The 23918-nt window shown below is 39.0% G+C and overlaps 2 protein-coding genes across 2 annotated transcripts; one reads left to right on the top strand and one right to left on the bottom strand.

Moving 5' to 3' along the window:
- Positions 1-1158: 1158 nt before the first annotated feature.
- LOC121427398 (nuclear pore complex protein DDB_G0274915-like) lies at positions 1159-12022 on the bottom strand. Its single transcript, XM_041623769.1, has 9 exons — positions 11353-12022; positions 9787-10035; positions 8408-8569; positions 7356-7539; positions 6293-6598; positions 5479-5602; positions 3438-5228; positions 3044-3142; positions 1159-1403 (listed from the first exon to the last, which is right to left on the bottom strand). The coding sequence occupies exons 1-9, from the start codon at positions 11928-11930 to the stop codon at positions 1192-1194; spliced, it is 3705 nt and encodes a 1234-aa protein (XP_041479703.1). The 5' UTR covers positions 11931-12022; the 3' UTR covers positions 1159-1191.
- A 4582-nt stretch (positions 12023-16604) lies between these two features.
- LOC121428094 (tubulin beta chain-like) lies at positions 16605-23033 on the top strand. Its single transcript, XM_041624679.1, has 3 exons — positions 16605-16779; positions 19312-19647; positions 20999-23033. Exons 1-3 carry the CDS (start codon positions 16723-16725, stop codon positions 21956-21958), a joined length of 1353 nt encoding a protein of 450 aa, XP_041480613.1. The 5' UTR covers positions 16605-16722; the 3' UTR covers positions 21959-23033.
- Positions 23034-23918: the final 885 nt, after the last annotated feature.

Here is a 23918-nt window from a genome sequence, read left to right as displayed (position 1 = left end):
AATTCGTAAAAATTGAAATATTGTATAATTCAAACAATAAAAAACAAAAGAAATAGTGAGTGAGTGACATCATCGACTCTCTCATTTGGATGTAACTGGCTCGTTCATATAACTATTTTGTTGAAAATAAGCAAAACTTTTAATGTCATAACTTTCTTATTTTACATCCGATTTTGATGAAATTTTCAGCATTGTGCTTGTCTGATTTTTCTCTATTGATTCAAATCAACATTTTTCTGAGGTGGATTGACCTTTAAACAATATACTATAGGAAATTGACTTAGTATATACCATGAATGTAGAAACTAGAAAATACCATGAGACAAAGCCCATCTATAATAATGTTTTATTTATCAAGGTTACCCACTACAGTTATAAAATTGTTCTAACAGCAGGACCTGCATTCATATTTTACTACCCTTCTCCGATCTAAATGCGGAATGGATAGCTAAAATGCAGGAGGTCCCTTTTTTAAAAGTCTTTGGTATGACTTTGCCGAGGATCGAACCCACGATCTCAAGTTGATGAGGTAGACCTCAGCCACTGAGCCACATTCACTATGCTTCTGTATAGAGAATACTTATGCAGTAATGATATTAAATCCTTGCTCACAAACATCAAAGTTTGCTACGAGACCGACACATCTCCTGTCAAGTTTATGAACTTCCTTATCTAAAACAATTTGTCATATCAGCAATGTGTAGTGAGATGTGCATCCATCTTTGAGAACAAAATGTCCACTGATCACCACAATGTCCAAAGGAATTGATAATTTGATTCCATAGAGAGCTGTGTCCTATTTTATCATCAATTAAGATTTTTTTTTATTCATAGAATTCACAAAGTGTTCCATCTTCCAGCACTACTTCGAACCTGATGATCCCTGCAATGTCCACAGAAATGAAAAAGTTGATTCCAAAGATAGCTGCCATTTCATCATGCTCTCCATCATTCTTCAAACTCTACTTCGTACCTTTCTGAAAATCTGTACAATATCCAATTAAATGGAAAGCCATCTCCCATTTCATCGTATAATAAATTTTTCTTCCAACTTAACTTCGTACCTGTCTGACAATTTATACAATATCAAATCAAATGAGAGGTTAATTCCAGAGAAAGCTGTGTCCAATTTCATCATGTAATTTTTTTCAATGCTCATTTACAGAGTTCTGTGTTGTCAAGAGCTCACTATCACCTTCTTCCAGCTCTACTTCGTACCTGTCGAAGCCTATTTGCTCTTTTCTGGCTCGCGGCAGGGTTGGCCCCTCCGGACCCTATTGAGAAGCCCCCAGCAGCAGGAGCTGGGCTTGGGGAAGCCCCAAAGGGTGGGGCAGGGGTGTTCACGGCGCCTGGTGTTGGAGCCCCAAATCCACCTCCACCACCGAAAGGACTGGCTGTGTTACCTGCAAAAGAGGGGTTAAAAACAACAATGTGAACATACTAAGCCGAACCTGACTCCTACTGAAAAATCTGAATAGTTTTCAGGAACTATTCAGGTCTTTGAAAGGTAGTAATTTTTGGTTTATTTAAAGAAGAGCTTTTAAATTCTTAAAGATAGTTGGATGCAATCCAGTAATGGGCATCTAGCATTTCCCAATGAAGGATACAATTCTCAGTGCACACATCAAATTTTATTCCAATCAAGTGTTCCACATCTACAGGAGTGAAAATACTGTACAAGCTGTTATTTTCGCGTACAGAATTTTTCGCGAATCGCGGGGGTCCCGACATTTTCGCGGGTTGTTAAATTCGCGATCGGAAGATGTAGATACATTTCCACAGCATTTCTAGGAAGCAAAACTAGTGCAATTCATGTGCAAATCTACACTCCTCAAATTCACCATGCTGATATGTCTTTTGTACATAAATATGTCCCTGTAAAAACAGTTACAAATTGTGGAAAAAGTGGCTTAAATTTCACTTTTTTAACCTTTAGATCTAAAAATTCATCATGCCACAGGATCTATAGGGTTAAGCAATCTTTGGAATTTGTGTTTGGTTCGATTCATTTTTCAAAAAGTTGGTAAAAGTGCAAAATTGTGGAATTTTGTGAACAGAATGTTCACCTTCAAAATTCTGGTCATGTGACTTATGAATATTAATGAGTATGCAAATAGCTACCAATACGTGTGTATAGAGTCAATCAGATGACAATAAAATCAAATTGTTTCATGGAAAATACATTTCAATATTACAGTGAGTGTATAAATATTGATAAAATAATGTTAGAAAATAGTTTAGGCCCTGATTTTGTTTGAGAAATTAAAAAAAGTGAAATTCTAGCTAACTTTTTGAATCACTAACTGTACTTTCTAAGCCTATTTTTTGTACATATAGAGGTGCATATCTCCATTTTCTCAATATGCAGGATGTTTTCAATAGCAAAGCTTTGCTGTTGGGGGCATTGGCACTGTCTAAGAAATGTGTCAATATTTTCGCGTGTTGTTAAATTCGCGGCCGATCGGCAATTCGCGAAATCCGCGAAAATAAAACCCCCGCGAAAATAACAGCTCCTACAGTATTTCACACTCTCAAGATTTTTTAACATGCAATACCTTTCTTGGCTTCTCACTTGTACATATATGTGTATTTTGAACTTTTTCTCAGTTATGAAAGACCACATTGTCTCACTATATCAGAGAGCATAGTGCACAAATATTCAATGACATCAGCTCTGGGAAATACCGCTCCCAAGGACGATCTCCAGATTAAGCCAACATCATACCTTACAAAAATATCTTAAACCCAAACTAAATCATTAACCTCATATCCTTCTGAACAAAAACCATATCAAACTGCCCCCCCCCCCAGAGTACATTATAAGAGAAAATAAGACAAAATCACATTTGTCACAAGAAAATAAATTAGGTCACCCAGGCAGGAAGAATTAAACCTCTAGACACAGATAAACCTTCCCCCTCTCTTTTACTTCCACTATCAAACCCTTTGAAAACATCTACAAAACAAAACAAAAACTTGTTAACATGTTTCCATATTTGTATCAACACAATAAATGGCCAAAAACCAGAAAACAAATTCTTACCTGAGGCTCCGCCAAAGAAGTTGGTCTGTGGCGTAGCTCCACCGGAGGGTTGCCCCTGACCAAACTGGAAGCCACTATTTGGGGCTGGGGCTGAGCCACCTGTGAAAACGTACAAAATATGAATTCAGTAATGCACAATATAAGATCAGCTTTGAAAAATATGAGTTACATGTACACACATGTCCACAGATTGCTAAGTATGTGCATTTCATTGTAACATGCTCAAATTTTCATGATGGGAAGACATGTTTTATACCAATTTTACTAGAAGTGATCTATAACTCAAATAGTAATTTGCATTAAAATTATATTGGAAGGTTAGGCGCAACCAAAACAGCACATTATTCAGCCCCATTACAAAAATTAGTAAGGAATACTTTGTGTTAGAACTCACCAAAGTTAAAAGATTTCTGCGGCGTTGCTTGCCCTCCAAAGTTGAATCCTCCAGTAGCAGTAGGAGGCTGTGTCGGCGCTTTTGGTTGTGAACCACCAAACTGGAATGGCGATGATGATGCGGCAGCCGGTGGTTGGCTTGTGCCACTTCCAAATGGAGTAACTGTTGCAGTGGGATTTCCAAAGGCTGGTTTTGATGCAGGTGCGCCAGCGGAGTTTCCAAACATGCTGGTGTTGCTAGTTGCCCCAAAAGCAGGCTTTTGTGGGGTGGTCGTGGCCCCACTGAACATGGTGCTAGCGTTTGGAGGAGCACTGCCTAGGGATGTCTGGTTTGTAGCAGGTGCTGCACCAAATATACTTGATCCAACACCACTGGCAGGCTTGGTAACACCAAAGGATGGTGCAGGAGTAGAGCCAAACATGCTTGAACTACTGGTTGTAGATGGTGTCTGTGCAGCAGAGCTTCCACCAAAGTTAAAAGCTGGAGGAGGAGCTGTTGCAGGAGCTGAAGTCACAGACTGTCCAAATTTGAAACCTCCTGTTGGTGGTTGACTGGTTGCAGAACCAAAGGTAGGAGTTCCTTGGCCTATTCCGGTTGCTCCTACAGATGGCTGGCTCGTGGAACCAAAAGGAGTTCCTTGGCTTATTCCAGTTGCTCCTACAGATGGCTGGTTTGTTGCGGAACCGAAAACAGTCCCTTGACCTATTCCACTTGCTTTTGAGGTTGGAGCAGTAGTTTGCTGGCCAAAGATGGGTGGAAATTGTGGCCCTCCATTTTGTGTAGCACTCGGAGCAGTTGTATTTGGAGCAGACATAGAAAACATTGATTTATTCACAGTGGAAGCAGGGGCAGATGTTGGTGCAGCTGCCTGAAATGGTGTTGCTAATCCACTTGGGACAGAAGGTGTTTTAGAATTACCAAAAGACAGTCCTCCAGAAGTAGTTGGGGTAGATCCAACTGTAGTCTGTCCAAACTGGAATCCACCTGCCGGTGCCTGAGAACTTGGTTTTCCTGGGGTTGGTCCAGCACTACTTTGAGCTCCAGATGACGCACCAAGACCACCAAAGATGGATGGAAATTGTGGTTTGGTGGATGAGGTTGAAGTGGAAGTAGACGCTGCAGGAGCTGAGGTTGTTGAAGGTCCTGAAAACATGGTAGCAGCACCACCAACTGCAAAACCTCCACTTATTGGAGCAGAGGAGGTCTTAGGTTGGGTTGTCTTCACATCACTTGGAACAGCAACTGCATTGTTATTAGTGCTTAATGATGGAGCTTTAGCATCAACCTGAGTGCCTCCCAAAGCACTACTAAGACCCAAACCCACAGGATTAGCACCCAAGCTCAAGGACGGCCGAGTCCCCAGAGAATTCCCTGCAGAAGTGGCAGTTGGCAATTTGAAACCTACAGAGGCCTCACCAGACTTCTGCAAAGTTCCTGCCGAGGATGCTGAAGCACTGGATGACAAGTTCAGTTGTTGTGCAGTAGAATTTCCAAAACTGATAGTCTTCTCTGAACTTGTGGCTGTTAGTTTCTGTTTGTCACTACTAGACAAAAGAGGATTGCTGCTTGTGTTCTGAGTAGATGTTGAGAGAATTCCAAGAGCAGAGGTTCCCCCAGAAGATGTAGAAGCAATTGTTGAGAGAGCAGCAGGTGCTGCACTTGTAGTTGAAGCTGTAGACTTGGTAAGAGAAGCTATGGATAATGTTGGCAAGGGGTTAGAGGATGCTACTGTTGCTGTTGTTCCTGTAAACAAGGTGTTTGTCTCTTGAGCTGAGCCAGTAGAATCACCACCTGAAACAAATGGAAATAAAAAAAAAGATTTTGAATACTTAAAAAAAAAATGTACATCACTGAGCAGTATCACTCAAGATTCAATGAACAATTTCCCATCATTTCATATTGTTGCTGTATCTAGGTTTAAACCTGACAATATTGTCTGTATATAATAAAAATGCAAGTACAAAGTGTGTGCAATTTTTAATTTTTGTAAGAATTTTCACTGGGGTGTGGGGGAGGCAAGGCAGCTTGGCATGTACTCTACCTTTTGAGGGGTTTTCTTCGGTCTCCTGCATAAGCATCTCTTTGAGATAACTGCCCCTTTGCCTTGCCTGAGCTCTGTCCTCCTTGGTATCAGCAGCAGTGTACTCCCCTGGTGTGTCTACTCTCTGGTAAATAAAATAAAAAGAAGAAAAGTATAATCACATTGCTTGAACACACTTTTAAAGTCATAAATCAAGTATGTAGCTGAAGAAGAAAATGATTTACGTTTCAAATTGATAAAGTAATCACTTGATTTGTGACCAAAAATTATTTCCTTGAAATTATCACTAAAATGGCAATATGAGTGAAAATCCCTAAAATGGAGGAAAATTTATTTGAATGATTAGAATCATAAGGGTGCCCCGAGGTCTATCTACTTAGTCAATGTTAGCCAGTTTCCTCATCTACATGTAATTACCATTTTCATTAATTTGTGGGTGCGGACTAGGTGTGAACTATTTCTATTCAAGAAAGGTCAAGGACCAGAAAGTTGCACTCAATCTCATCTCAGAATTCATGAACATAATTATCAAATCGACTGGACTCTGCGGTCAGTTTCCAATGTACCGTGCAGCATCGTGGTTCACTCGAACATGAAATTTCGCTGCCTTTTACTACATTACAATAATCCAGACTATTTCCTTAATGCACTCATAAACACAGTGTGGGTTATTTTGATAATGAATGCAATTCATATTGCTGGGTAAGCACCAAATTAGGGCCTTTCTTTAAGGGTGAATTCATAAAAGGAATATATTTATAAAGACATATATTCACTCAACATGGTAACAAAGTGAACAATATCCTGGACTTACAGGAACAAATGAAGTCCTCTTGGGAGTGAACAGTTTCCCCTTCAGATTGGATTTCTGAGGAGTGGTTCCTGCATCTTTGCTAGGTGATCCTGACAGCCCAGTGTTCTTCTCCAGGAAGAGGGCCCTACTGCCAGATCTACCAGCCAACAGTCCAGGGGTTGATGGTGGATTGGTTCTCTTGGAGGGGCTCTGAAGACGAGGAGATTGCTGGGACGTCTGAGGATGGGCTTTCTTCTTGATGGGTGACACACCCTCTTCTTCTTCCACCTCCACTGATGACGTATCAATTCTTCTCTTCAACGTAGCCTGTTTAGTGAGAATGTTTGGAGTACATAATGTAAGCAAGTAGTGTGGATTCAGTAGAGATGTCTCATCAAATCAGCTTGTCACAAGACTCTCTTTTGACCAGTTAACTCAAATTCCTCAACTGTGATTGTAAATCCTAAAGAGAAATGCCAGTAGTTGCAGTAAACACTGATTTCATGAGAAAGTCTGTAAAACCAGGCTTAATTGTCAGTATATCATCGAGGATCTAGATCTGGTACAGTTACATAAACTGAACTTTTTGAAATCTTGAAATCTACACTGAAAAATGTTCACACTGAAGCTCACCAACATAGATAGGCACACCTGGGACAGTGTATTATTATTGCTGGAATAAAGACCCGACAGAAGTGACCGAATACGCGCTTATTTTGCTTATTTCTCAGCAATTACACAATTTCTTCCAGAATCCTTTGGCACATATTTTTATTCATACAAACAGACACTTGGGTGGTCATTATATTAGATTCTGTAAAAAGTCATTTTGTGATCGTTACCAGAACTGGAATTCATCTTTAATTCTTGTGCCTCTTTTGTTGCATCTTTGTATTTACAAACATTGCAGTAAAACATAACTGAGCTTTGTCAATAACATGGGAGCATTGCATGGAGCATTTTGTAAGTGATTTTCACTTAACAATTTGTTCAAAGCCAATCAGAGACAAGGATTTCAGTAACTTATAACAAATGTCAGTAAAAATCACTGTTTGTTGAAATGCTCCCCTGAAAATGCCTGTACCTGTATCTTCTTGGATGAGCTGAAGGAGCTAACTATTGGGTTTCTTGGTGTGGGCGACGTGATTCCAAATCTTGAGGGTCTGAATATCCTGTCTGTCTGCTTACGCCTTGGTAAGGGGTTAATATCTAAATCTATATCCATGTCGCTTCTTCCGGTATCTTTACTAGAAGTGCTATCCAATTTCCTATGAATAAAGAAAAAAAAACATTCAGATTCAATCTATTGACAAATGACAGTTCATTAAAAAATATGCAATTAAAGCTTAAAGGGGAATCCAACAGAAGACAAAAAGTTATTCAAAATGGCGAAAGAACGATCAGTGATGTAGGTACGTGCAGTTGAAAATTTTACCTGAAACTAATAATATATGAATTCTTAAAATTTGAAAAAAAGTATTAGAATAATCGCTATTCTAATGAAGATTTTAAATTGGCCACACTGAGTTCACTGTACATGTGGGAATGACTTCCCCATATTCTGTAATCTGTACAACGACTCAAACATCATTCTTTTCAAAGTTTTTTTTTGCTGAGAATATTTTCCCTTTATATGTACGAGGACATACAAATGTAGGATATATTTGTTATATTGTTATAACTGCCCCACAGGTTAAGATGAATTAGTAGAAAACAAAAATTCCTAATAATTATACAATGTACTATAAACAAGACATGGAAAAAATTTCCTGGCTACTCACCAGATTGCCAATACAAGATTTACATGTACATATTAATTGCTCATTTTGTATTTAACTTCTTTTACACATTCACAATTATTTGAAAAGTTTTCTTCGCACAAATCATTTCATTTACCAAGGTTAGATTCCCCTTTGAATTTGAATTCCTTTAACTAGACAAGAACACCTTGCTTACAAATTCTTTCCTCTGAATACATTACAGTGGACATCCATACATTTTCCTGAAGAAAAAAACCCAACAAAATTAGCATCTCACCACATCCGAATTATGCTCAGACATGTTTTGCGAATATCTGAACAAGATTTAACTCTATCCTGTGCTGATATCACATAAAAAGACTTTCATATTTCTTACCTCCTCTTTGATTCACTTCTGACATCAGAGGGCGCTATAGGACTATTGGTCTCTGAGTTTACTTCATGAGCTGTTCTCTTCTGTCTCTGCCTGATAGCCATTATGACCTTATCTGTACTGCTAGATTTCTGCTTGTCACTCTCTGATGCCAGTCTCCTAAATCTGTGACAGAAAAACAAAATAATCATTACCGTAAAAAAACATTCACAACTCGTTTTTTTTTGGGGGGGGATTAAACTTACTTGGGCTATTCTATTTTAAACAGGGGCATTATTAGATTATTGCCCTTCTTAGTGAAATATCAATCCACAACAACCCTACAATGATCAGCATGTACTTCAAAATCAAGCATTTCAGTACATCGAGGGCTAATTTGCCCCCCCCCCCCATGAACCATGGAAATCTCCATAAGAGCAACTGATATTCTCCTTGGTAATCAAATGTAGCAACTCTTGGCATTTTTTGCCTGCTACATGTACATTTATCTACAGACTAAAGTATAAGTATTTTCTAATAACAATAATAATAATAATAATACACAGTTCTTGTATAGCGCATACAATTATGAATAATGTCTCTATGCGCTTTCAAAGGACTTTGATATTATTACCCCAGCTGTAGCTTGGCAGCCATAATTACTAAGATTAGAGCGCACACGCATGTCAAGGAATAAATTCCTGCCAGTGACCCATTCACCTCACCTGGGTTGAAAGCAGCACAATGTGGATAAATTTCTTGCCAATGGAAATTACGCCATGGCTGGGATTCGAACCCATGACCCTCTGTTTCAAAGACTAATCTACTGGGCTACAAAGTTCCATGCTTCTATTTATTATTTATTTTTTTTTTTTTTGGGGGGGGTGCCTATTCAGGGGTCCCACAGAAATTTGAACACAGAATTCCATGACTTTTCCATGACTAAATTGCTGCTTTCCCATGACTTCCTGTGACATCCCGGGAGTTAAGTAGAATTAGGGATGCCACAAAACTGGGAAAAATGGAGATCATGAACACCAATTATAATAGCAGAGTATGATCACAGAGTATGAAAGTTGTGAGACACGACAAACTGGAAAGCTGCCGTAGCCAAGAGGTAAATGCAATTCTATGACTTTTCAATGACTTTCCCGGACTTTCCATGACCACAAATTTATCCAGGATTTTAGGATTTTCCAAGACTGTGGGAACCCTGCTTTTCATGACAAACATACTTACTGGGTGCCAGGTAAAAATGGCAGAGGTAATAATGGCAGAGGTACTTACTGCACCCACCTTTAATATGTTCATGCTACCACAATGCACCTGGCATTAAGTCACAATAAAGTTTATAATATTGTGACTGTCAATGTATTATTAAATCAAATAACTGTATGACTTACAAAGGACTAGCTGGGCGGTCGGGCAGTGGACTGGCAATCTTGACCATGACTGGAGTCTGGACTCTTGGTAACCCTTTCCTTTGTCGAGGACTGGACATTCCTCCATCCTTCAACCAGTTGACCGAAGGAAGTAGTCCTGGGGAGGTCACAAGGTCGGGTTGGTGGGTCGGGTAGTGCATGCTGGGATGAAGAAGGGAATCCTGACCAGAGTTGAAGCGCAGCATTGTTGTACTAGAATCCAACTCAGGACTGGGAAAAAATTCAATTAATATCAGTTTAATTTCTTCCTTCATACATTTTATGCTCAGCTAAAACTTAAGAGACACAGAAAATAAAGCTGATTGAACCAACATGCCTAGAGCCTTCAGGGAGTTACCCTATGATCATAAGAGCGATTTATCGCTCGCCTAAGCGAATAAAAAATTTGACATTATGAAAAAATATGCGTAAAAACTAGAAATCAAGCAACATCATACACTTTTGTAATGTCTGTACAACACGTTACTTCCATGTAGGCCTACATTATGATCTCTTTTCTGACATCACTTGAATTTGGAACAAGTGTCAGTCAATGATCAAACTACATATTAGAGCCTACCTTGAAAACCTCATTCTCAGTCAAGGTTTCATAACACACAATTAAACAAGATCACATTTAAGCAATAACACACATTTCAACTGCTCAAGATAAATATTGCATTCAGGACATCTGATTTTTTTTCACTTTTGGCTACGGTTAATTGTTGATTGTAAATTAGCTGTACATTCCTCCTGATCCTCCATCCATTTTGTAATCAGACATAAAATAACCCCCTTTGTATGTCAAAAAGAGATTTTTGCAGTGCTCCCCTACAATTTTTACTACATGTATGTAGGAGAGCTTTTAATCACTCCACCATTTATAAAACTGAGTCCCTGTAGGCTGTACATTGTAGGTGTACGTGTGCAGCTCAGTTTAGTTAAAATGCTTTATTTCTTAAAAATTTGGAGAAAACATATTGGGGGATCATGGGGATGCCTGTACCCATTAGCACAGTTTTCACAGCCTAAAGTAAAGGGGTACCATCATGTTAAAAACTAAAAATAAATGTCAGAAAAAATGTTTGGAAAATCCCAGCTGGCTAGTCTACCCAGAATAGCCTGGAGGCGTCTGGGCAGTGAAAGTCATATACGTATGGTCACTCCCCACTGACGCCTGGGATCCCTACCTATAAATCGCGCAATTTGCGTGCTGTCGCCAAGCCGAAGACAAAGAAATCAAGATGGCGACGTAAACACAGCCGTAAGCTCTTCCCATCTTTTCATAACGAATTTCTCGTTTTTTTTAATGAATTCTTCTTTAAAGATATGATCAATATCGCAGAAATGTTGGAAGTGAAGTTGGACCCCATGTACATGTTTTACTAGGGCTAGATCTTTTAGAGGGAAAGTTTTGTACCCGTATGTGGGGAAATATAGGTAGGGATCCCAGGCGAAACCATTCTCTTGTCTTGGCACAATCCTGTAATTCCAAATGCTGTATAGCATGTATAGCTATAGGCCCTTTATAGGCCTAACGTAACTTACCTGTCTACTGATTTATTAGGGGGATAAATTGGTGACAATGGGAGCCTTGAGAATGAGAACTTGTCATCGGCGCTGTATCCTGTGGAAAAATTGAATCCTTCAGTAGCTTGCCTTGGACTCCATGTTGAAAAGTTTGCAGCTGTTGAATTTTTAAGAGGGACCCAATTTTGTTGAGTTTGATGTGGACTTTTCCCTTGAAATTCGCTTGTCTCCACAGCAGTTCTAAACCTTCTTGGCTTTAGTGTTGGTCTTACATAATTAATAATATTTTCCTTTCCTCTCTCTTTGATGCTGTCTGTGAGTTTCGGTTGATATGCTGGCGACAAGGGCTTCTCAGCTGCCCTACTGGTGGTGGCCTCCTCTTCCGGTCGTGTCCGCCAGAACTTCGGGGCAGTCGCGCTCAAAGTCCGCACGTGGGTCAGGATCCGCGAGGCACAAGCCGGATTTTGTGACAAGTGAAACGCAATGAATGAACCAACAGTTATAACAAGAAATACAGTTAAAGTAAAAGGCAAAACAAGTAGAAAAAGATATAGAATTATCAATACTAAAGCTGCTATTCCAATAACTACACGCATCTTTGCAATAAATTGACCTGTCTTCCTCGTCTTGCAATTCGAAGTTCAAATTTCTACATTTTTCCGCTGCAGACAGAAGTGCAATGAAGAGTTACAATTATTATTGCACAATTGTCAAAGTTAAAAAAAAAGAAAACATAACGTGCTAACAATTTTTTCTTTTGAAGTAGGCCTACCGGTACCGTAATTGACTGCTGGCTGCTCTCCTATGATTTGTTTTCAAGTACATGTAAGTGTAAAAGGAAAAAAAAGAGGGGAAAATGGAAAAAACATACGAAATAATTGGGGAAAGAGTAAAAACATACAGAGAAATATGCGAATATTCTCCAAAATAATTTTCAAAATATATATGCTCGCTTGGATAATCAGGAAGGCATATTTCTTTTTGTGATTTAGGCCTAATATCAGTGGCGTAACAGGCGGGGCCGGAGGCGGGGGTGGCGGCAGTTTGGGCAAGCCGCCCCCTCTGGCGGATTTCACCGGGAAAATAATAAAAAAACGGGAAAAAAATAAAAGGAGAGAGAAAGAAATGGAAAGGGGAAGGAAAGAGAGAAGGAGGAAAAGGAAAGAGAAGGGGAAAAGTGGAAAGAAAACAAAGACATTTTTTGAAATGGAAAAGGAAGGAAAGCGGGAAGAAGAACGAAAGAAGAACATTTGAGAAAGAACAAATCATTCCGAAATAGACCTATGTAGTGCAATAGCATGATGGGAAATAAATGGCAAACAATAGTGTAAATTTTAGTCAAAAGCTAAATAAGAAAACAAAAAAAAGGACAAGAAATAAAAACTTAATAACACGACCGTGCTGACGAGGATAGAAAATAAAGAGCGGGAAGAAAAAAGGACTGCATACAACATTGTGCTATTAGCTTGCTAAATTTAGTGTTCAAATAATAAGCTACCGGGGCCACCACCACAAGCAGTAGGGGCCGGCTCTTCATATATGACCTTCAAATGGCTCTATTACCCCCTGTAGTAACCCTTCCTACATTAAGCTTTACGTACATTCCGACTGGCGTACAGGCGGGGGGGGGGGGTGTTGGTTCAACACACAAGAGGAAATAAAAGAAATTATAGGAGACAACGTATAATGAAATGAATGGAAACAATGAAATGTGTTATTTGCTGAATATAATGGAGAAATCTATCACATAATTAGAATTTAATTTCAATAGGCAATTCCCCCCACATTGCTATATTTGCCCCCTCAAAATATTTGATTCATCTGGGTTGAATAAATGTGTTGTGTAAAAGCTATATTCTGTATATACCCGCGATTTGATTAAATAGCGGCAATCTGCGAGGTGGCTTTGATATCAAGGAGTTCCGGGGGCTCCGCCCAGACCCCAACAGCATAGATCTGCCGTATATGAGTATGGAAGGGTTGGGCCATGCATCCCCAAAAGTTCTACCAAGAAAAAAAAGGAGGAAAGAAAAGCAAAGGAAAAGTGTAGGACATAATTTTATTTACTGAATATAATGTCAAAAAATATCTCAAAATTAGATTTTCATGAAAAGGTGATTGTTTCCTCGCTCGCTCGGGACTTTTATTAAGCAGCTTTTTAGCACATGTGCCATACTGCGCCCCTCGTTTTTTGTTTTGTTTACTCTGCACGCTACTGCCGCAAATAATTCTGTTCACAGTGGTGTACAGATCACCAAAAAAGGAATGGAAAGAGAGAAGAGTGAAATATATTCTTTGTATATCATGTCAAAATCTATCACAAAATTTGAATATTGTATTAAAAATGTCGAAATTTTTGCTCGCTCGCTCGCAACTTTCTTAAAAAAAGATAAATTCTGCCTGATATGCAATGTCTGGCCCTCACAAAATCGTTGCTAATTACACCATTACGCCTGTTCATACCATGATATGACCGGGAAATTTTTGGTCCCTGCCTCCCCCCCCCCTTGGCCACCGACCCCTGTTACGCCGCTGCTTAATATTCAATTGTTTTAATGTGACGAAGTCTTGAGCTATGATTTCAATGGACACAGATATCAATGATGTCATGATAATCCTACATGAGTTAGTTGCAGTAAACTTAAAGGCATACTTGCAAAATAATACGATAAAAGATACTAAAGTGTTCATTACATAAATCGTATTAATTGAAAATGTTCATTGAAAGAAAAAAAACTACCTGTCGAATTTGTATTTTTAGTGACCTAGATTTTATTGCACTGAGTGTGAGCAACCCCGGTGAGCGATATCGAAAGTTCCAACATGTACAAAAAAAATTGTAGGCCTATTTATTTCCGTCTGATTGGTAGATAAAGCGGAATAATAATAATGAACAAATATAGGATACTTCAGGATTTGTCACTGAAGAATTCCTTTACCACCTGTTACTAGTCATGGCTTGGGAGCAGAACCCCTTTCATGCCTTATACGGGAAAGGGGTAAAGGCGACGCGAGGAGGGGGGGGGGGGGGTCGCGTTGTGAACTTTTCGTCTTTCTCTCGCCCTACTTATTTCAGAAAGATAAAGGATTTGTAATTAAAGTAGCCTATACCGGGAATGAAGCAGTAACCCCTACGTCGGGCCGCAAGTCGGCTCAGTGTACGGCGAGTCGAAGTTGTTACAGCTACATACAGAACTGGTAGTTTGAATACAAATAAATGTTTTCGACACACCGTACGCCGCCGTAGGGCGAATGTGACTGCAGCATAAAGCACGAAATGGATTTTGTTGATCTTTATCGTTTTGCAGTGGACATGATGCATGCTGATGGGGCTCTGGAAAACAAGGACTACGTCCATCAATCAATAGACAATCAAAATGAAAAAGAATTGCTCATATTAACTTTTTTTAGTGGTAAATGAGAAACTGTTCTCATTCAAACGATGGAACAGTCTACAACAGTTCTATTTTTTAAGCCTCTATAATTTAATAAAAGAGAGAAATAAGTGAAAGGAACACCAGGAGATTAATGAGTAGGATCTTTTTTTATTTTATCCCCCCCCCCTCTTTCTCTTTCATTTTCTCTTTCCCCACCCCACAGTCAGTGCGGTATATTTACACAGGGTTTGCCTATAACCATTTTGGCTCCCTTTATTGGCATACCAAGCACTGTGAACAACCTCATTCTATTATATTTCATTCCTTTTGAAGAAAATGATCACGGACTAAATTAATGTGCTCTTCCCAATTCTATTATTGAGAGAATATGGCACTTCCTTCAATTTCCCCACCCCCTTCATCCTGGCTCACCCTTTCGAAAAAAACTAATCATGGATTAATCATGTTCTTCCCATTTCTATATCATTGAGAAAATAGGGACACTTTCATCATTACCCCCATCGGCTCCCCCTTTTTGATAAAAAGATCTCAAATTAAAAATACTCTTTCATTACGTTTATCAAAAAGGGGGCACTTTTCCAAATTAGCCCCTATCCTGGCTCATTCCTTTTGAATAAAAAATCAAGAATTAAACGTGCTCTTCTCATCTTGTTGTTGTTTTTTTTTTAAATGGGACACTTTCCCAAAGTTTTTCTCATCCTGGCCCACCTCTTTTGATAAGACCATGGATGAAAATGTGATCTTCCCATTTCTTTTATTGAGACAATGGGGGCAGTTTCCCAAAGTCCCCCCCACCCTGACTCACCCCTTCTGAAAAAAACTATCACGGATTAAACGTGTTCTTACCATTTCGTTTATTGAGAAAATGGGGGTACTTTTCCCAAAATGTGCACCCATCCTGGCTTCCAGGCGTAGGTATATAAATATGTGGGCAAATGATAAAAAAGGGGGTGGTAGATAGCATTTTTTATTTTAAAAATCGAATATTATGAAAGATTTTGGTCTATAAAAAAACACATTTCAACCTTTTTCTTCTCTTTCATTATCTTTCTCTTTATTCCTCTTTCTTGGTCGTAACTTTTTGTTTATTGGCGGGTGGGGGGGGGGGCTCCATGGCCACACCCCACCTATACGGTACTAAATACTGTCTATGCCATTGTGGTTATCAATACGTGATTAGTGTTAGAACATTCAACTGTCGCGGTAAGGTGAACAGGAAGAAGCGAGTGGGCGAATTTGATAACCGTATTCACGTCGAGGAAGGACGGTTTCTTCTTAGGGAGAAGGGAAAGGGGGTCAAGGGGTTGCGACTCCCTTAAACATAAATGGTGCCCAAACAATGAAAATGAGAGGATATTATGAGAGTCTATCATGTCTATATGATATCTCATTCTCGAAATAAAGTCCTAAATCGAAAATCATTCTTTGTACTTTGCAGGCAAGGTTTTACGATCCGCTTTCTAGCTAATCAATATATTTTGTAATGTTTATTTATTTTAAAGTGAATAAATACGTAAGTTTGATTTGAATTCATATTTAAATTTGAACAAGATGCAAAGGCCTAGCCTATAATTGAATTCATACTTTGCTTTATCTAACTTTGTTTATACTAATCTGGAGCAGGAGAAATAACAACAATATGCATACAAAATATAAACATGAACATAACAAGAGAAGCTCCCCTGAACTGCCATGTATACTTCATTCCAGGGTACAATAAGCAGCAGTCCATCATTTACGAAATGGGGGGGGGGGGACAAACTAGTCCCACTTTCGAAATTGATCACAAACTGATAAAAGCGGAACCTCGCCCAATCCTTTTGAAAGACCTGTATCTACCCGTGCCATTTTTATGACAGTATATTGCTCATCAACTTTTGCTATTCTTCGTCACTCTTGGTTTGAAACTCGTCGAATTCATATTGACACGTTGCCGTTGGGTAGTTCTCTCAACTTTTGGCTACTACTTAGAAGCAGAAACTCTTCAAATATGCGTGAAATAGTCCATGTTCAGGCAGGCCAGTGCGGTAACCAAATTGGAGCCAAGGTAATCATTTTCCCCCTTTTCTCATTCAATTTTCAAGATTGTGTTATCGTGCACGTCTATTCATATCGAAAATTTCTTTCTTCACCGAAAACTAAGATTGAGCTTTCCCCAGTCGAAATTTATTATAAAATCAAATTAATTTTGATCATTTTTTAAACAATAGGATTGTTAATTTTTTTTTATTAATCATAATCAATGAAATATCGATAGCTATAAATTATTACCCATAGTTTGATATCGACATTTTATACTTATTCAGAACGAGTATATATTTCCGTATTTTGATTAATTCATTGAAAATAAATGAAATAAAATGTATGAATTTTGTGTGGAAAGAATGTAATTCTTATTTACAGAACTTTGTAATGCTTTACGATTTATAATTCTTGATTATAGAAAATACTAGAACGAAAAAAAAAAAAAAATAACAATTTGATGTAGGGACAGACATATTAGAAAACTAGATAATTAATAGTTCTGCTTTCTCTAAATTTTGTACGGCAAGAATATGATAGACCTGCATGTGATTAATATAATGTAATCTACAGTTTTGAACGTTTACCAAATCTTTACAGCGATTTTTTTAAACACCGATGCCTATGATGGAATATAGCAGGAAAGAAAAAAAATTACTTTCGGCAAAAGAATAACGTTCGCTCTCTTTAAAGGTTTGAAAAAAGAAGCTTGTAGAATAAATATTCAAACATATACTTTTTTCTTATTTCTAAAGTGATGACAGGATCGCTTGAAGAATGCAACGAGTGATTTTGGAGTGAATATCATTAGAGCGAATGTTAGAGTGATCAAGATTTATATACTTATTGAGTGATTTCACCAATATTCACTCTTTGGAGAGTGAGCCGTGCAATCATTCGGGGTAAATTATTATACATTTCATCACTATTTACTCTAAATTATTCATCAAAGGGTGATTCATGCGGTCAATCGGAGTGGATATATCAGATTTCAACATTATTCACTCTGCAATTTCTGCATCATTCCCCCAAAATAGTGACCCCCCCCCCCTCTGGAGACAGAAAGACATAGGGGAATGAAAAGCAGATTGCAGGCAGGCATAAACAAAATAGAAAGGAAAACAGAGATAGATTGATAGATAGATATAGTTAGATAGACAGACATGCAGATAGATTAGATGTAAAAATAGTTAACCAGAAAGACAGACTCATCACGCATCATGACTTGTGTATAGGGGATTAGATGATCGAATGTTGATGAGAATAAAGGTAATATAGGGCAGAAAAACCCCGTTTAAAATTCAATACAAATATATACCAGTGGCGTACCTAGGATTATTTTTCACAGGGAGGTGGCAATTTCGTCCGCCCAAGCCCCCCCAAAAGGTCAAAATATAGGATTTCGTACCAGAAAAAAAAAATCTTCAAGTTCGTCAGGGGGAGGGATGCGTCGTGAGGGTGGGGGCAGACTGCCCCCAGCCCCCCTCCCGTAGGTACGCTAGTGATATATCATGGCTATATACACCATCGATTATCGGAGACTTATTTCGGCGGAAGAGAGGAGGAATAGGATTAGGATAAAAGGCTAATCATTAGAGGGGAAGAATTATAGCGTGCCAGAGAGAAAGAGAGAGAGGGGGGGGGGGAGGGAGGGAGATAGAGAAGGAGGGGCAGTACGTGAGCTGAGGGTGGGCGCGTCATCTGTAGACAAAAAGGCAAACAACATTGGGGGCCCATAAGTATTTTTTTTCTGTGACTACTCTGAGCGGAAATAATTAATCTAAAACGAGACGGACAGACACGTGTGGGTAACAAAATGTTCGGATTGCCATCAATGCATGGAATATACCCCCAATGCAGTTATTATAGTACGTAGAGTGAATTGCATACATACGATGTGCGTGTTTTTTTTTAATTTGATATTTCTCTCTGATGAGGTTGGCACGGAGGATGGGACGGGGATAAGATAATACATGTGGATTCTCAGAGAAATAGAGAAGGTGCTTTATAGAAGAGTTAATGAAATCACGAATATAAAAAAGTAAAATATATAGTACTTCACCCCAAAATCGAATTATATTATCTACGAGTTGAACTTTAATCCTGCTAGTTGTGAAATGACGAAAAATATGACATTTTGAGATCATTGATTCATACATTTACTCAGATAAAGACGCTGGGCTTGCAACAATAGGGAGTTTTCGCAAACACTACACAAAGTTTGTAACGCTTCCTGGAACGTAGAGAATATATTGTAAAAAAACAATTATCATGACAAAGCAGTCTTTGTCGAAAATCGGTGAATCGAAACAGCATTTTCGTCCACGACTCTGGACAAACGACATAATTCGCCAGCTCCGAATCTTTGGAAGATCTTCTGACCTAGTTCACCAATTTTCTAGAAAGATCTCTCAGCTGTCCATTGTAACATGATGGGCATTCTCAATGCATTCACTATGTTCTAGAATCCGTCTCTGTTGCAATTGCGAAAACTCGCTTACAATAGTATTGAATGACAGCAAGGGATTAATTCCGTTTTCTATCATTGTCTTTCAAGTTCTGGGAGGTTATTTCTGGTGAACATGGCATCGATCCTTCAGGCAGCTACCAGGGCGATTCCCCGCAACAGCTTGAGCGCATCGACGTCTACTACAACGAGGCCAGCGGTGGGAAGTACGTACCAAGGGCCGTGCTCGTCGACCTCGAACCAGGCACCATGGACGCGGTCCGATCTGGGCCTTTTGGGTTCATCTTCCGACCAGACAACTTTGTCTTCGGTCAGAGCGGCGCTGGGAACAACTGGGCCAAGGGTCACTACACAGAGGGCGCTGAACTGGTTGACTCCGTGATGGATGTTGTCCGTAAGGAAGCTGAAACCTGTGACTGCCTTCAGGTAAAATGTCCAAAATAGTACATTCTACCCAGGGACGACATTAAGGGAGGGGGGGAGGGTCTGGGGATAAACACCCGTATCATTGCCAAACTAATGACTTTAGATATCATTTAAAAAGTTAGTGACATAAAGTAAAAAAAAAGAAAGAAAGAAAAAGAGAAGAGCAGAGCAGAGAAAATACAATTCTCTATTTGAGTCATCTTTACACTTTTCAAATTACACTGGTGCCAATCTAGATCATCCCTGGTATGTAACTTAATCAACAAGGAAGAGTTTAATGGCTATTACATCATCATATTGGTTGCCTCATTTCCACACTTCCTTATACAAACACTATTTTCGATTAAGTATATGTCAGTTCGATTATAAGTTGATTTGATACATGTTATGTAAATTATTTTATTCTTAAATACAAAGCAACGAAGAGAACCACAATTTCATATTACAGGCCAGATGATTCCCCAATTCGATCCCAGGTGCCCCAGTTCCTAGATAACGACATTTCGTTCTCTGGACGTGAGCACAATAACATATCACGATTATGAGGCTACCATTTTCCGCTCTGACGTGAATGTCCTTCCTTTCACTGAGGCCATTTGATAGTTTATCTGTAACCACGTTTCCTGGGGCCCGTCTTACAAACAGTTGCGATTGATCCGATCAATCAAAACTATGGAAAGCCAGCAAAGTCAATATATAAAATGCATGTTTGTTCAAAAATTTCTCTAGATATGAATGCATATTCATTGATTTGTTGACAATCTGGTGTGTTCTCTTCTGTATTCAAAGAACATTTTGCAAATGTTCTGTAAAAAAATATATGGATTTCTATAGAGTTACGATTGATTGGATCAATCGTAACTCTTTGTAAGGCGGGGCCCAGATATAACCAAAGTTTAAATGGTAATGGTTCGTTTTTAAACTGTATGGTAACTTGTTTGATAGGGATTCCACATAATTAGGAAAATGGTGATTCGAGACGCCAGCCAAATGTCTTATGACATCTTTCTTTCAATATCAATCGTTGATTACGTGGTTATGTGGTTCGGAGGGGTTTTTGGAAAGAGAAATAAAATGAAATGAAATCTATTTAGATATTGCCTAGAGATATCAACACAAACGATCATATCTCCATCGGCAGTGTCAGGTGATTAAAGTTCCTCCACTAAAAGTCTTAATTGATACTTACAGATCAAGACTTTGAAATAAAATCGATATGGTCATTACTGAAAAAGACCAGTTTGTCCTTGTAACGTATCTACTGTAAAGACTTACATCGTATATCCGTATTAGATACGTATTTGTAGACTTCCCACGTAATTTGCCTTTACGTTCTTCTGTGTGTTTTTAGGGATTCCAACTGACCCATTCCTTGGGAGGAGGAACAGGTTCCGGTATGGGCACACTTTTAATAAGCAAGATCCGGGAAGAGTACCCAGATCGCGTCATGAATACCTTCAGTGTGACCCCCTCACCTAAGGTTTCTGATACCGTCGTCGAACCTTACAACGCTACACTATCCGTCCATCAGCTTGTAGAGAACACGGATGAGACGTTCTGCATTGACAACGAAGCCCTCTACGACATCTGCTTCCGTACCCTGAAGCTCACCACACCCACCTATGGTGATCTAAACCATCTTGTCTCTGCAACCATGAGTGGCGTCACAACTTGCCTCAGGTTCCCTGGCCAGCTTAATGCAGATCTTCGCAAGCTGGCTGTCAATATGGTGCCATTCCCCCGTCTTCATTTCTTTATTCCTGGCTTTGCCCCTCTAACAAGTCGTGGAAGTCAACAGTATCGCGCCCTCACAGTTCCTGAGCTCACCCAGCAAATGTTCGATTCCAAGAACATGATGGCTGCATGCGATCCTCGACATGGCCGCTACCTAACCGTCGCAGTTATCTTCCGTGGTCGTATGTCCATGAAGGAGGTCGACGAACAGATGCTGAACATTCAGAACAAGAACAGCAGTTACTTCGTAGAATGGATCCCAAACAACGTCAAGTCTGCTGTTTGCGATATACCCCCACAAGGCTTGAAGATGTCTGGGACTTTCATCGGCAACAGCACCGCCATCCAGGAGCTCTTCAAGCGCATCTCTGAGCAGTTCACCGCTATGTTCAGGCGAAAGGCCTTCCTTCATTGGTACACTGGTGAGGGTATGGATGAAATGGAGTTCACTGAAGCTGAGAGCAACATGAATGACTTGGTGTCTGAGTATCAACAGTACCAGGACGCCACGGCTGAAGATGACGGTGATTTCGATAACGAAGAGCCAGAGGAAGAAGAGGAAGAATTCGACTCTTAAAGTCACTCGACAACCATAACTTATCCGTTAACCTCATATCAAGTATGATAAACATACAACTGGGGAGGGGGTCGGAATACAAGATTTACAATACAATACTTATTTTTCAGTTACACCAGTTATAAACTTAACTCTACCCAACAACTACTTAACTATTTAAAAGAAAAACATGTATGAGCATTTATCTTTTTTTCGGCGTTCATATAACTAATAAAGAGTTAAACGCTTGTATATTTTTAACTGTAGGCTTATTGCGTCTAAAGAAAACCCGCATAGACTTATGAAAATGTAATACGATAAACATTATAAAAGGATAAGGGAAAATATTTAAAGGTTACGTATATCAATGAAATAATAAATACATTGAACACCTTATATACAAGTGCGAATAAATAAGAGGTACAATCTTTCAGATACGTTGAAACGACGCGTCGCGACGCTTCGTGGAAATGTTGCGGTGAAGACGAGACCTGGGAAACGAGGACTGGCGAGTGAGGACTTCATTAACGTTCGAGAGGACATGGTGCAATTGAATGTGCAATGAAAGAAGTGATATGATGGTCATCTCACAGCAGACATATATTTTGTTAGTCATAAATCAATTTGGTTCTTAACTTTTGATATAAAATCAAATAAATCAGATTGTGTATGATATATCATGCAGGTAAGACGCTGTCTTGTGACCCGTTTCATAAAACTTAAACTAACTTGTTATAGAAATTTCGCATTTTTAAAAATAATAATAAGTCTTTCTGCAACCATGGTTACGGGGTGGACCCTGTATTTTTTTCTGACGAGATGTTCGCCCGTTGACCATGTTAACTATATCTCAAATCCTTATCTTTCTTTTGTTTATCTGAGTACACTCAGAAAACAATGCTCAAATAAGATATATCAAGATTGTTTTTTACCTTAATTTTAAGCTAAAATTTACCGTTTTACTGAGTCGTACCATGTGGATAGAAATTTAATTCTTCAGCTGAGAAGCGAATACCAAAAATAATACACATTAAAAAAGACATTGCAATACTAACGATTTTCACGATTTAAATAAATTTTCGATTTCATCATGGTATATCCTTCTTGCAGTTCAAAATCTTGTCATTTTTAAACATGTTTGAGTTGGGTTAATTGTGAAAATGAAAAGTTTGACTGAAATATATGATGACGGCGAAGATGGTGACGACGACAATGCTTACGATTGTGGTGGTGCTGATGATGATGATAATGGCGACGACGACGACGATGATGACGATAATGATGATGATGGTGATAATGATGGAGATGATGATGACGCCGATTATAATGACGATAGTGGTGGCGATGATGATAATGACAGTGATGACGATAACGATGACGATGATGATAATGACGGTGATGACGGTAACGTTGATGATGGCGACGACGATGATGATGGTGACAAAGACGATGATGATGAAAGAGGTGATTATGGAAATGATGTGGTAGTGATTATGATTATACAGAGGGAGGGGAAAGAATGAGTGTCGGAGGAAGAGTGTAAGGGGCGGAACCTAGCGGTGGTGATGAAGATGGTGGTTGTAAAACCATGGAAAAATAATACCCCTAAAGTTCGGGATGATGATAGGAGTGGTCTAATGATGTTGGTGACAAGGGGAATAATAGCAGATGTTAAAGGCAGGTCAGTGTTGAAGCATGAATATACTTTTATCATTTTTTTCCAGGCTTATAGCAGATTAAAGAACTAGAGCAAATCATCGAACTTTGCAAACGAAACGTGATGTGAAATCAATCGTGAAAATAAAGCGTTTATCAATTGCTACACTTGCCATGCTCGTGTTCCTGGGACCTGGGTCCCTTAACACAAGGGTTAGCGATTGATCGTACGATTGATATATATGATTGAGTGTACATTGTAGTCAATGAAATCAATCGTAGACAAATGTACGACGTTTGCAAAGCTTTGTGTTACGGGCCACTG

This window comes from Lytechinus variegatus, chromosome 14 (assembly GCF_018143015.1).
Source record: "Lytechinus variegatus isolate NC3 chromosome 14, Lvar_3.0, whole genome shotgun sequence".
Lineage (NCBI taxonomy): Eukaryota > Metazoa > Echinodermata > Echinoidea > Temnopleuroida > Toxopneustidae > Lytechinus > Lytechinus variegatus.
Note: the sequence above shows the minus strand (reverse complement) of the source record. Positions and strands in the feature narration are given on the sequence as shown.

Coding starts and splice junctions, on each gene's coding strand:
- LOC121427398 (XM_041623769.1), bottom strand. CDS start 11,930: ATGCGTGTAGTTATTGGAATAGCAGCTTTAGTATTGATAATTCTATAT. Junction 10,036..11,352: donor CCTAATAAATCAGTAGACAG/GTAAGTTACGTT, acceptor ATTTTTTCCCAG/TCCTGAGTTGGATTCTAGTA. Junction 7,540..8,407: donor AGAAGTGAATCAAAGAGGAG/GTAAGAAATATG, acceptor CTTTATTCATAG/GAAATTGGATAGCACTTCTA.
- LOC121428094 (XM_041624679.1), top strand. CDS start 16,723: ATGCGTGAAATAGTCCATGTTCAGGCAGGCCAGTGCGGTAACCAAATT. Junction 16,780..19,311: donor GTAACCAAATTGGAGCCAAG/GTAATCATTTTC, acceptor TTGTCTTTCAAG/TTCTGGGAGGTTATTTCTGG. Junction 19,648..20,998: donor AAACCTGTGACTGCCTTCAG/GTAAAATGTCCA, acceptor GTGTGTTTTTAG/GGATTCCAACTGACCCATTC.